At 48.6% G+C, this 12,664-nt stretch overlaps 1 protein-coding gene across 2 annotated transcripts in view; it reads left to right on the forward strand.

Moving 5' to 3' along the window:
* Window positions 1–12,664, forward strand: part of TTC7B (tetratricopeptide repeat domain 7B) — a 249,463-nt gene that overhangs the window by 175,752 nt on the left and 61,047 nt on the right. For both annotated transcript variants that reach the window (XM_040641537.1, XM_040641538.1), the window contains exons 16-17: window positions 5,139–5,255; window positions 12,144–12,241. In XM_040641537.1, coding sequence (XP_040497471.1) covers window positions 5,139–5,255; window positions 12,144–12,241 — 215 coding nt within the window. The remainder of the gene's footprint in view (window positions 1–5,138; window positions 5,256–12,143; window positions 12,242–12,664) is intronic.

Consider the following 12,664-nt stretch of genomic DNA (forward strand, 5'->3'; position numbering starts at 1 on the left):
AATAATAAAATGACGAAAGGATGACCAAATTTGAATTCATTATCAGGTACACTGACATATAGGTGGACAACTGTACAAATACAGAATCTTAACAGAATAAAAAATCTTTTATATGTATGAGGTGAGGAAGGAAATAGCTTTCTGCCTGAGGCTGGGGGTCATGGAAGGTGTCCGACAGTGGGGTTGTCACAGTTGGGTGTGGGAGGGGCCCTGGGGAGAGGACTTCCGGGAGGTCGATGCAGCACCGTGAGTGCAGCACGGAGATGTAAGGGTCTACAGTGAGCTCAAGGAGTGGCCCCTGAGGTCTGGCAGGATGAAGTTAAACGAATGTTACTCTAGAGGTGAGGGTCTCGTGGTAGGGGGCAGTTTCCAGGGAGTTAGGAAAGTCTTCCTGGGGATGATCATTAGACATTAAACCTGGCCGTGACAAAATGCCACTTTGATACATTCCCTAAGGTGCCCTAGGACAAGTCACAATGCCACATGCCCCAGAGCTTCACCAGGGGGGGTGTATCTTCTTTCTAAATTCTACACCAAGCCAAACGCAGCTATTATTTCAAGACGTATCTTGGAAGTCATAAGAAATTCCAAAAATAGGGTTAAATACTATTTCTCTTCGGTTTAATGATTTACTGAGTCCTTCAAATAACTAGAATTTTACACACACTGGACTTTGGGGTGAAAGAGGCAAGTCACAAAAAGCACAGGCCAATGCGATCATTTTTTGAAGAAGCATGGATGACGTATCCTAGGAACAATTCCCCAGAAGCACAAACCCCATCTTCCTGCGGCCCCACTTGAGTTCCAGGGCCATAATCTGTCCCTAAACCAGGAATCCTGCCCCATATTTGTGGCCAGGTCCTTTCTCCTGCTTGGACTCTAAGTTCTTTGAGGGCAAGGGACTATATTTTGTACCCACTTTTAATCTACACAGTAACACAAGTCTTTGCACATCATAGGGTTGTAAGTATTTGGCAACGGATTAGAAAATGCTGTCTATCTTCATTAATGTCAGGAGTGCAGTTAGAATATTTTAAGTCACTCTCCTATGTTTCTTGTTCAGTGGATCTGGGTTTGCAGTTCTGTTCTACCAATGACTGGTAGTGTGAACTTGGGTAAATTACTCTCAACCTAACCTGCAGGGTTGGTGTAAGAATCAGTGATTAAATATTTAAAGTGTCTGGCAGAAGCTGTTGTTCTTATTTTGCTTGTCTTGAAAGCAGAAGTTTCCTGGCTTGTTGCTTATTATTCCACAGTTGAGAGCTCTCGTATTTTCTGGAATTGCGTTTCCATTTGGGAGCTTTAGCTCCTAGTACCTAAGGTTGGCTTTACTAAGGTGGGGGGGCGGAGGGGAGGAGCTATTTGACCTGCAAGATGAGTAGATGCTTAAAAAGCAGAAATGGATGGAAAAGGCATTCCAGACAGAAAGAATAATAGCATGTGCAAAGGCCCAGGGTCATGAAGGAGAGTGACATGGAGGAAGTTGATCATGGCTAGAATGGGAGATGTACACGACGGGCAGTGAGCAGACCGAGGCTAAGCATTTGGGCAGGAGCCAGATCAGGAACAGCATTGTGTGTGAGATGCTGGATTCGGGCTATCAGTAACGTAGTCAGATTCGTCTGTCAGCAAGCTGCTTCTATTCTTCATTAATTTCCTGTACGTTTCAGTGAGTCTTGAACCAAAATTGTTGTAAATAGGTTGATGAACTTTGAGCCAGGTATGGGGGGTAGAAATAGACTACTTTCCCAGCATGTGACTTCTTACCAAGAGAAGCACCTTACTTAATTCATGGTCGTACTTGGCTGATATGGGCGGCAAACCGTCTCAGTCTGCAGTCCCCCCCCCCCCCCACAACCTGCTCTGCCAGGTTGGCAGTTCCACATGCTGGAATGTCGTCGATGTTGGTTTGTCCCAGGCTTTTTCATGACTTCTCTCTTTTTTTTTAAAGATTTTATTTATTTATTTGGTAGAGGCAGAGAGAACAGGAGTGGAGGGGAGGGGCAGATACAGACGGAAAAGCAGGCTCCCCACCAAGCAGCAGGGAGCCCAACATGGGGCTCGATCCCAGGACCCCGGGATCAGGACCTGAGCTGAAGTTAGACACTTCACCGACTGAGCCACCCAGGTGTCCCCTTTTTCATGACTTCTCGTTTTGTCCTCAGGGTTTCCTCAGTAGGTTGAATCTGTAATATCTTCGGACATCATCTGCAGCAAACCAGTGCCAAGCCTTGTTTGTGTTCTCATCATTTCTGTGCTAATATAGCACACCCCCAGCCAGATGTTTTCGAACAGTCTTGAAATGTGTGAGCAGGGTCCACAAATGTGATGACAAGCATCACTTGTCCTCTTTTCGGGATTGTTCTCTGCCCTTAGCCAAGCCAAAGTTTGGGGACGTGGAGAGAAGGAGTCGTCTCCTGGAGGCGGCGCCTCTGTCTCCTGCTCTTACGTGTGCATCCAGGGGAATACCAGGGTTCGGCTTGTCGGGGCGTTCTGCCTGTCGGCTGGGAGGCATCTGACAGCAGCTGCCAGGCTTTGTTTTTGCTCCCCCGCCCGTGTTTTCCGACTCCTTCTCTCTGCCAGTCTCTCTCTCATGCTGTTCCTCCTGCTTCACTTCCAGGTGCCTTTCCCATCATTTGTGCTCAGCAGTTCTACTATTGTTCTTCCCGTCTGGTTCTTTAAATTCAGCCCACACCTTTTCAACTCCATATCCTGAGTCAAGTGTTTGAAAGCTGTTATTTCATGTTAATTAGAAGTTCTTTTTCCAGCCAAGAAGCCTTGCGTGCAACCGTTCCCCCAAGTTGAGGCTTAGAGATGAGCTCTGGCATTTTGTACTTTGGGAACAGTTAAAGGACAATTGGACAATTGGAGCTCACCGCCACTGCATGTGGGGCAGCCTTCCCCACGGCCTCACGGCCCTCCCTGGGGCAGGCGAGCTCCAAGCTTGGCTAAGCCAGAAGAGCTCCGTGCGCCTCCTGGAGAACATCACCACGGTCCTATGTGGCGTCTCCGTTGGCCAAAATTGCTTGGCAGCCAGACCCGGGGGGGGGGGGGTCTCTGGCCTCTGAATAGGTCTCTACCAAATGCTGCAAGGTGACCCTTTGGCAGCTTCTCTTCCCTTTGTAACACATCTCCCAGGTGACCCAAGTTTGGTGGGAGATTCTGGTGGAAAAAGGCTTCCACCACTTTCTGGACTGGTGAAGAAATTAGCAGGAGGTGGCACCTGGGTCCTAAGAAGCCCCTCAGGGAACTTCCACTTCTTGAGATGTTCTTGAGCAGAAGTCAAGCCCCGTCTCACATCTGGCCTCACCCTTTATGCCCACCTGCTTGTAGATCAGAGGCTGCATCCCTGTCCTCACCTGGCCCGTTGCCATCCTCCCAGGTGTCGACAGAGCCAGGCTCGGGGAGGCCGCAGCCCTGAGCCCTCTGAGAGCCACCAGCAGCCCCTTGGGCATCCTGTGTTCCATTTGGAGGGAGTGGGGGATACTAACCCATTCCAGAGCTGGGGCAGTGATGCATTAGGACCACCCTCTTTCCATCTCCCACTGAGAAAAAAGAGACTTTCGTCCTCCAAAGTGCCATCAAGTGCGGCCATTACATCATGCGTGGTTGAGGAATTCTCTTGTATGTCTAACTTAAATCACTGGAAATGCATTTCTTAGTCTTCTGTGGTTTGTAGAGAAAGTGGTCAATGAGCAAATGAGGATTTAAGGCCCCCTGGCCTCAGCACAATCCTCGGCACTGTGGAAGTGAGGGGTTGGTGTTCTTTTGTGGAAGGGAGATAAATACCACCCACCAAGAAGGGTTGTTACAAAGATCACCTTGGTTGTGTTTGTGAAGTGCCAAACACAGGACCTGGCACGGAGGAGGTTTTTAATAGACAAGAGCTTCCCCCGTCTCTTTCTTCTCTGTATTATCATTAACAGCAAACACTGGCTAATGTAATAGAGAGTAGAGTAGACAGAGATATAAGCTTGGAATTGTTTGATGAGGTGGGGTTGTGGCTGAGATTAGAATTTAGGAAGAATTAAGGAGAGCAGTAGATTCATACAGATTCAAACTGAGGACATGACATGTATATTCATAGAGTTAGGAAAGAAACCTGGCCTTTGGCCAGTAAGTTATTTTGGTAGGAGTAAAGGGTCCAGCGGGACGCACGGCACAGAATGGTGCGGTAAGACAGGAGTGGCCGGTGGGCAGGGTGCCTTCGAGGACTCAATAAGGAATTTTGACTTATTATTACAAACAGTAAGGAATCACTGAAGTTTCTTGGGCTGGGACTGAAAATGATTTTTAGAGATCTTCATAATGCAGTGCTTTAGAGCTGGGCAACTTGGGGAACAGGAAGACCACCAGGAAGGCATCTGGGCTCATGCTGGGGCCTTTGCAAGGATAGTACTAATGAGCTCGGGGACCAGGGGAGCTGATGTCTTCAGAAAGGCCTAAGTAGAATTTGGGAATGGGATAACCAAGAGGCCAAGAAAGAGAGAAGGGTCTAAGCTTAGCTCACAGAAGGTCTGGACAGAGGGTAGAGCCATTGGTGGTAACAAAAATAGGGAAAAGATAGTTGGTGAGGTCCTAGCCCTTCAGTAGCAGGGCTGGGAAGATCTGAGGAGAGAGCCTGCGCCAGATGCCCCCCTTCTTTATGTGCCATTTTGAAGCTTGCAAGACTTATTCTCCTTCACAGGATGAGGATCTTTGTGGAAGGGAGTTGTCGATCGTTGGTATCAACGGTGTCACGTCCCGTGTAAATCTGTAAATAAATCAGGATTTGCTTTTAATGCATTTTTGAAGTTTTGCAAATAAATTGGTTTTGTTTTAAAAAGCAGGCTTTTAATAAAATCCCCATGATCTCAATAACATTAGCCACTCTGATGTTTTTAAGCTGATCACAAATGGTCACGTTGGGTGCACCTGCATTTGCCTGCAATCTACAAAGCCAGATACTGAGCTGGGAGTTCAGGAACCCTTGGCCCTTGCTGCCACCGCTTAAGCTTCCCTCAGATCAAGCCTTTGCCCGCCCTGTTCTAGAATGAGTGCTGTCGCTTCCTGCTGTAGGCCCGGCCGCGTGATTTGGTTCTGGTGGGGACTCTCTGGCTTGAGCTGTGTTCTTTTCTCCCTTTGTCTCTCCATCGTAGACTACTGTTTTCCAAAGTGAAGTTGGAGTCACTGTGCCGGGGCCCGGATGAGGCGCTCCTCACATGTAAGCACATGTTACAAATATGGAAATCCTGCTACAACCTGACCAATCCCAGGTAAGAGGCCAGCAGTGCCTGTTTTGCGTGATTTTTGCATGGGTCCCCGCCTCCCGGTGCTGTCTCCGATGGGCACTTAGCAGGCAGGCATGACCCCTGCCGCCCTGTGCCCCTCCAGGCCCTCGTGAGCAGCAGACAGTAGGGGTGAAGCCGTACACACCCCATTTGTGTAAGAGAAGGGGCTTTTCTTCCAGTGGCTGATGAAGCCCCCAGATCAGGGGTTTCTTTTCCTGTTGCTGCCACAGTGACCTACGAGGCCCAATGCACAGCTGATCTCCACCTGATTTCTCTCGACTGGCCATTTATTTAAATTCTTGGACAAGTCTTATCATCTTTCTGGTAATTTATGGATAGACTAGTCAATTATATACTCCAGGTGGGGGTCTTAGAGTAGTATTTAAAAGGCCTGCAGAGACAGCAGGCCACGTCCTACTAAGGAGAGTAGAAATCGCTATGGGCATGATAAAGTATAATTTTCAAACAGGTAAAATCATGACGTAAACAAATACAGATAAGCATGTATCAGAGGCTTTATGTGCCTCGTTAACTAATGAGTAATGAGGGAACCAGTGAAATGTTAAGACTCGTTCAGAGAAGAATTTGAAAGATAGATACACTGAAATGAATTTGCAAAGAAATGCAAAAACAGTATCCTATAGGACAATGAAATACATGGTTTGGGGTTGTCTTCTACAGGGTGGAAATCAATTGTATCTCATTTACCTACAGAACAGTAAAATGACCTTAATCAGTCGGAGTCAGTCAAGGGCAACCACCAGACCAAGGCAGATAATCGGGGGAAGGCTCGCTAGTCAATCCCCAGCTCACCACTGAAAGATACCCAGTAACCTGTTGTGCCCATTTTCAAGTCTTGGGCAATTTTTCCTGGCATCTGTTTAAATTACTAAGTGTGTCCTGCCCTTGGAAGGAAGTCATTTAATGAAAAGGGACCTAATAATTCAAGTGCATTCAGACAACTGCTCATACATTTGGAACATTTTTCAAGCTCATAGCAAGATGTATGGACAGCCCACACTAGGATCTTAAAAGTCAGGAGCCTAAAAATATTCAACTCAAGTCATAAATGTGTACTAAGGATGTCGCTTGCCCCGTACAGCCCCCAGGAGGTGACAGGCTGGTTGGTGGCCTTGATGTGCAGGCTGTGGGCCTAGGGAGAGGAAAGGTGGGATGGGCCTTAGGGAAGCAGCAGAGTTCGGGAAGGGTTCCATGTGGGATTTTATTTCTGCAGTTAAAAGAGCATATTCAAAATCAGCGCCCTCCGTGTTAGGGGACGGGTCCTTGTGAACTGACATTCGACAGAGTTGTGACCACAGACGGGCTTTGTGGGCAGTGCGGCCGGAAGGGAGGGAGCTCACACTGTCCAGCCCCACGCCAAGCAGGCAGCCCTGAGACCCCTTGCAAAGCCGGAGTCTCGAGAATGAGCCAAGAATCCCCTCCGCAGCCACAGCCTGTGGCACGTGACTGCCCCGTGCTCTGTCTTCCTCTCGGTGAAAAGATGATCCTGAAACAGGCCTCTTCCCTTTTGCGGATATGTTCTGAAAATAAAGATCATTTTCATTTTTTAAAAATTCTATTTTTCTAAGTCTATAAGCAGAAATAGAAAAGGCCCATGTTATGTTCCCGAAAAGCCCCCCACTCCCGGCCTCTCAGCAGCAGCAGCAGGGTTTTTAGGGAAGAGCCTTGGCCCCAAGCACCGCTAACGGGAGAGCCTCCCCAGGCTGCTTGCTTCCGTCCCGGAGCATTCCTTTGCCTGTACCCCCGTTCGAAATGAGAAAATAAACCCATCAGCCTTCATGTTGCCAATTTTCCCTCAGTTCTCCACACCTCTCCCACCTCCCCACATTTCCTCCCACTTAGCAACCAAGAATATTGAATGTGAGGAGAAAAAAAATAGCAGAATTGGAAAGCTTTTTAAAAATACTTAACCAAATGCCTGGGCTGTGTCCATACTTCCTCCGTTTCCTGAAGGATCTTTCAGGGCCAGAGCAGGGAGGAACCCTGGCTCCAGACGCAGAGTCTGGACGGGGTGTAGGGGTGGGCGGAGGAGGGCCATCAGAGGTTTGCAAAACTGCTCCCTCCAGCGCCTCCCAAAGCTTTGGGGGGGGGAGGGGGAGGGGTGGTAATTGAGCAGCCCCTGATTAAGGAGCTTCCTGATTGTTTTTTTTAACTTTATTTATTTTCTCTGGGATATAAATAAATGTTTCTCCTGTAGGCCTTACCATTGCGCAAATTTAGACATCCTCCCCAGTGTGGTCGGGTTAGACGTGACCCTGGCAGTAGAATGAAGCATAAAGAGGGGAGGGCTGTGTCTTGACAAGGGATGGCATATTCCTCCTCCTCCAGATAAGGGCAGCTCTGGGTCCAGCAGCCTCGAGTCCATGATCAGGTCACGCAGGGTTCTAGAAGAGGGTAGAATCACATGAACAAGTGTATGAGAAGCGTCCCTACTTAAAAAAAAAAAAAAAAAAAAATGCAATAAAAACTGGGCCAGAGAGCATCTTGGCAGGTGGTTGGTTTCTCCCCGGAGAAGGCCCACGCTGACTCCCTGAGTTGGGGCGCCCTTGTTTCTGAGCGTGCTCACTGATGGAGGGGCCTCTGCTCCACCTGCCAGGGCTCCCCACCGTCCCCCACCCCCTCCCAGCTCCACCGTGGGGCTGGCGCAGGCCTGCACCACAGTGAGATGATGAGGCACAGAGGGACATATGAGCAGTAATGGGCCACGTGGAGAAGAGACCAAGCTTTCATGTTATCTGCAACTCGTTCCCTCTTTATTTTTGCTTGAAGGAAAATCACACTGAGCTAGTCGCTGAACCGAGCCTTAGACAACTTGCAAAGAGCGTTCCACCTGCAGTCTGAGAGCCCATCCCTTGCTGTGAGCAAAATGGTGGGTGGCATTCCCTCGAGTGTACATTTGGCAAGGTGTGTGTCATTTCAGAAGCCTGGATTTATTTGCTGGGTCTGCAGTTCTCCTTGCCTTTAGGAGAGAAAGCTGTCTCGTGTTTCGTCTCCTCTGTCTCAGTAAAGGAGCAGGTCCCTTCAGTTCTTGTGCCCATTGGCTCAGCTGCTCAGAACAGCGTGACTGGTGACCAGGGCCTCACCAGAAGGTCCCAGCAGCCTCCTGGAACGGACAGTCACAGCTCCCGCTGTGGACGGCAGCACCCTTCCCCGGGCCGTCCCTGTGCTGGGCCATCTGTGTCTGCCTTATCTTCAGTCCCTGCATCGGCCTTGTGAGACCACAACTCTTCTTTCCATTTTATAGGAAATAAACAAGGCTGAATAACTTGCCTAAATTTTCCCAACTAAATAAGCACTAGAGCTCTGATTCAGGCCCAGGCCTGTGGCTGACACCAGTGCTCCCTGCACCACACATGCCACCTCTCCGAGTGGGCAACCAACATCTTTTCCTTTATTTGTATTTTTTATTTGTTAACCACTTCTTTCCTATGCCCCTCACCACTGCCACATGGACCGTCTTCATCGTGGAGCCATATAATTGGAAGAAAATGTTTTCTTCCCCAGTCCTATTTCAATTGCTTACTTACAAATTGCACTTTAAGTTTTTATTTTTAAAAAAAAGATGCTTTCTTTACTCTGACCTCAGTTGGAAACTGGAAATCTCATCCCATACTAATTAATAGTCACCAGCGTTTTAGGGAAGCTTTCTTTTTACAAAGCGTGCTCTCCTTCCATCTTCCAAGCAACCCCATAGAGCAAGCAACTGTCATGTTCTTTCATACCCATTTTACTGATGAGAACTGAGGGTCAGGGATATTGGGAGCTTGCCTTGACTCTTGTTACCAGCTGTGAGGGGCCTGGAGAAAAACAGGCGTTTCCTCCTCTCCCACCTGCCCAGCTCTGCCTTCCCATCCCAGGCCCCTCTCTTCCATCCAGTAAATGCCGAGCCAGGTGCGGAAGCTGGGTTGCTACAAAGACCCCCCCGCCCAGGCTCTCACTCCAGGCCCACCACCAGCTTGCCCCTTGTGTTTAACAGCCTCCGCGGGCTATGGAAGGTGGAGGATTTCCAAGAGAAGCTTCCAGTTTCCAGTACAACTTTAACCATCGCTAGAATGTACTCTAAATGTTAGTCCCCAGACATTACCTGCGTGTGTGTGTCTACCTGTGGGGATATCTGCAGCTTATGTACAGTGGACCTGGGGCTCCTGCCAGTGTCCTCCCCCTAGCACCCTCCTCCACTAGCACTACTGACCGGGAATGGTTTTCCTTCCCTTCCTGCCATCCTCCTTGGGGGGTGCTCCTGGCAGCCGCCGGGCTGGGCCCAGGAGGTGAGGTCACAGGTTAGTGAGGCGGGAGTGGGTGGTCCATGGTAGGGGCCCAAGCAGGGTCCCACAGGAAGAGAGGAAGGCTTTCTTTTGTGAGAGAGACTGGCCAGAGTGAGAGAGTGGAGGAGACTCAAGGGGTGGCCAGGGCCTCCCTTTGCCTCTTCCTCATACCCCAGAGGTCATCACAAAGGCAAATCTTGAATGCTTAAGACTCCACACCCTATAAACGTAGAATTAAAAAATTGCTTAAAGCAACCAGCACAATTCTCAGTGACCGCATTCAGGGCGGAAACAAGAGCGTCTCCATTTTGAATAGTGAATTGTTGCTTATGCACTGATTTCAAAAGGAACTCTGAAGAAGAACGAAGGAATCTGACTGCATACAGTTTCTCAGCTGGTGGAGGGGAGGTAGCTCCTGTGTCGTTACAACAGTGGGGAAGGCTCACAAGTAAGATTTGGGTTTTAGCAGCAGTTTCTAACATTCAGAGTAGGAGGCCCTTAACTCAGCTTCCCCATACCTACCATTGCACTAGAAGGCTAGAAATACGTGGTCTTCAGCAATCAGCCAGCCACGTTCACCTCGGGTGCGTGTTTGTGGGTGTATGTATTCATAATGATGCATGGAGTATACCTAAAAGTTACAAATCTTCTGAATGCTCTGTCCACATGATCTCGGTTCAGCCTCCCACCTCCGAATGCAGGAAAACAATCCTTATCTTCATCTGACAGGGAAGACACTGAGGCACAGGGAGAGTAGGACCAGAAGGACCTACTTGTTAGGGCCAGATAGAAGATAAGATCCCAGACCCCTGGCTGGCTTCCAGGACCCAGGAGCCACACATGGCAGCCAACCCCGGGCAGTGAGACTTGGGGAGATGGGAAAAGCCTGGAGGGTTATGGCCAAAGAAAACCCATCAAAAACCCAGGCGAATCCTTTCTCTGCAATGCCTGGCACCTTGCGGTGTGTCCTGAAATCCCCAAGACAATGAAAAAAAAATCACTGTATTTTGAGATGACATCTTCTGAAAAGCTCCTAGGTGGGGAGCCATTGCAATATTCAGATCATAACTATTTGTAATATTTTTCTAATATTTATATTAAAAATACATACATGAACAGACCGATGTTAGAAACATCCAGTCAGTAATGTGATTAATGAACATTTGCACCTACTTTTATGTTGTCTTCCGCTTGGAGACAGTTACTGTTTCTCAGTTGTGGAAATAATTAATAGAACAGTTTCCAAAAAACACGTATCCAATGATGTAATAAGTATAGGCTGACAAATAGTGTGCAGTGAAGCAAGTTTCCGTCTGTTTCCTGTGGATTTCTCTAACTACATCACTGGACGTGGAAATTACAGCCTGCGAACCATATTAAGTTTCATACCAAATCTTGTTTGTACCACTTTTAGCAACAGCTGCATACAGGAAGGAAATTGTGTCCCTTTATTATAGAATTTGAACTTCTTAACAAAAAAAAAAAAAATACCACGCCTAGAGCCCCCAGATGGACAAAACAAAATAGCTTCAAAGAAAAGCGTTATAGACTCAATCCTTAAGAGAGAGATGTGCTGCTTTTTGGAGCTTTCTTGGATGGAATATCACGATAGAGGAAAAAAGAACAGTGCAATTTTTTTTTTTTTTTTTTTTTTTGCTTACAAGCTTCTTAGAACAAAACAAAATGAGAGTCCGTAGGAGCTAAGGTCCCCTACCTGTGTTTCATTCCACTTAGGTCCGAGGTGGTCTCCCATGTGACTCGCCAAACAAACGGTGCCAAGCTTGCTCTGTAGGGGGGGTTGGGGAGGGGGGGTTCAGTACAGGAAGCTGGTAACCGTGCCAGCCTGGAGGCTGGTGCCCAAACCCTGCTGTGTGTTCTCAAGGCCCAGCCTTCTCCAGCTGTGATCGGAATCACTGGACAAGCTGGATGGGGGCAGGTGGGGTGCAGCTCCAGCTCCTCCAGTGACCAGCAGCTCCCTATGTGATCTCAGGACTATTAGATAGGGACACAAGGGAGGCCACGACTGTGATTGCCCTTTGAAAAGTAGGAGCCAGGGGTTCTCAAATCTAGCTACACACTGTGGAGCCATCTGGGGAGCTCGGAAAAATGTGGGCTACCCCAGAAATACTGATGCATGTGGTCTGGAGAGGGGCCTAGGCATAAGGGTCTTCTAGAAATGCCCCAGGTACCTTCCCTGGGCAATGAGGGCTTAGCCGTAGACCGTTGAGTGTAAGACAATTCGAGGGCGGTGTGTTTATGAGCTTGATGAGCTCCAAGACTTCCAACACGGAAGGCCAGTCAGTACCCCGTCCTAAGGCGGACCGAGAACCTGGCTTCAAGTTTTCGGTTTTGTATCTTATAATGACACCAAAGAGGCTAAAATTGGAAGGGTCTGTGGGTGTGGTTTAAGCGTGTTTGTGACAGTGAACATGGAAAGAGATCGCAGCCCAGGCGGAGTCAGGACACAGGATGCCTTGTAGGCAACGGAGAAAGGTGTTACCGCACATTAGGGGTCCGCGATGGTTGATTCTGTGTCTCTCCCCCTGCCCCCCTTCCAATGACTGACCTCTGCAGCTGTGTTTTGCAGTGATTCTGGACGTGGGAGCAGCCTCTTAGATAGAACCATTGCTGACAGACGACAGCTTAACACAATTACTTTGCCAGACTTCAGCGATCCCGAGACAGGTGAGAATAATAGACCAGAGGGGACGGAGTGGTGTCCGCGAGGGAGCGCGTGGGGCCTGGCCCCGAGTGGCGAGTGGCGTGGGACGAAGACTGCCAGGGACGGGGCTCGGAAACCCTCCTCACACTAAGAGGTTAAACTCAGTCGAGGCGCATTTTCTCCAGTGTCTTTTCAAGTGTGTGTTCACAGTGGGGGACATGGTAGTGCCTGCCTGGCACAGCTCTTTGAGATCTTTCTATTTTTCCCTGCACTCTCAGAGCCTCAAATTCAAAACTAAAATTAGATTGTTCGCATCCCCATGAAGCCTCCCCTCTGCTTTTCTGTTTCTCCCTCTCTCTTTAAGTTTCAGATCTTGCTGAAATCAGGTTTTGATTTTTAATCAGTTGAACATAGGAACACCCCCCCTCCCCCCAGCAAAAAGGCCT

This window comes from Ursus maritimus, unplaced genomic scaffold (genome assembly GCF_017311325.1).
Source record: "Ursus maritimus isolate PB19 unplaced genomic scaffold, ASM1731132v1 scaffold_25, whole genome shotgun sequence".
Classification (NCBI taxonomy): Eukaryota; Metazoa; Chordata; class Mammalia; order Carnivora; family Ursidae; genus Ursus; species Ursus maritimus.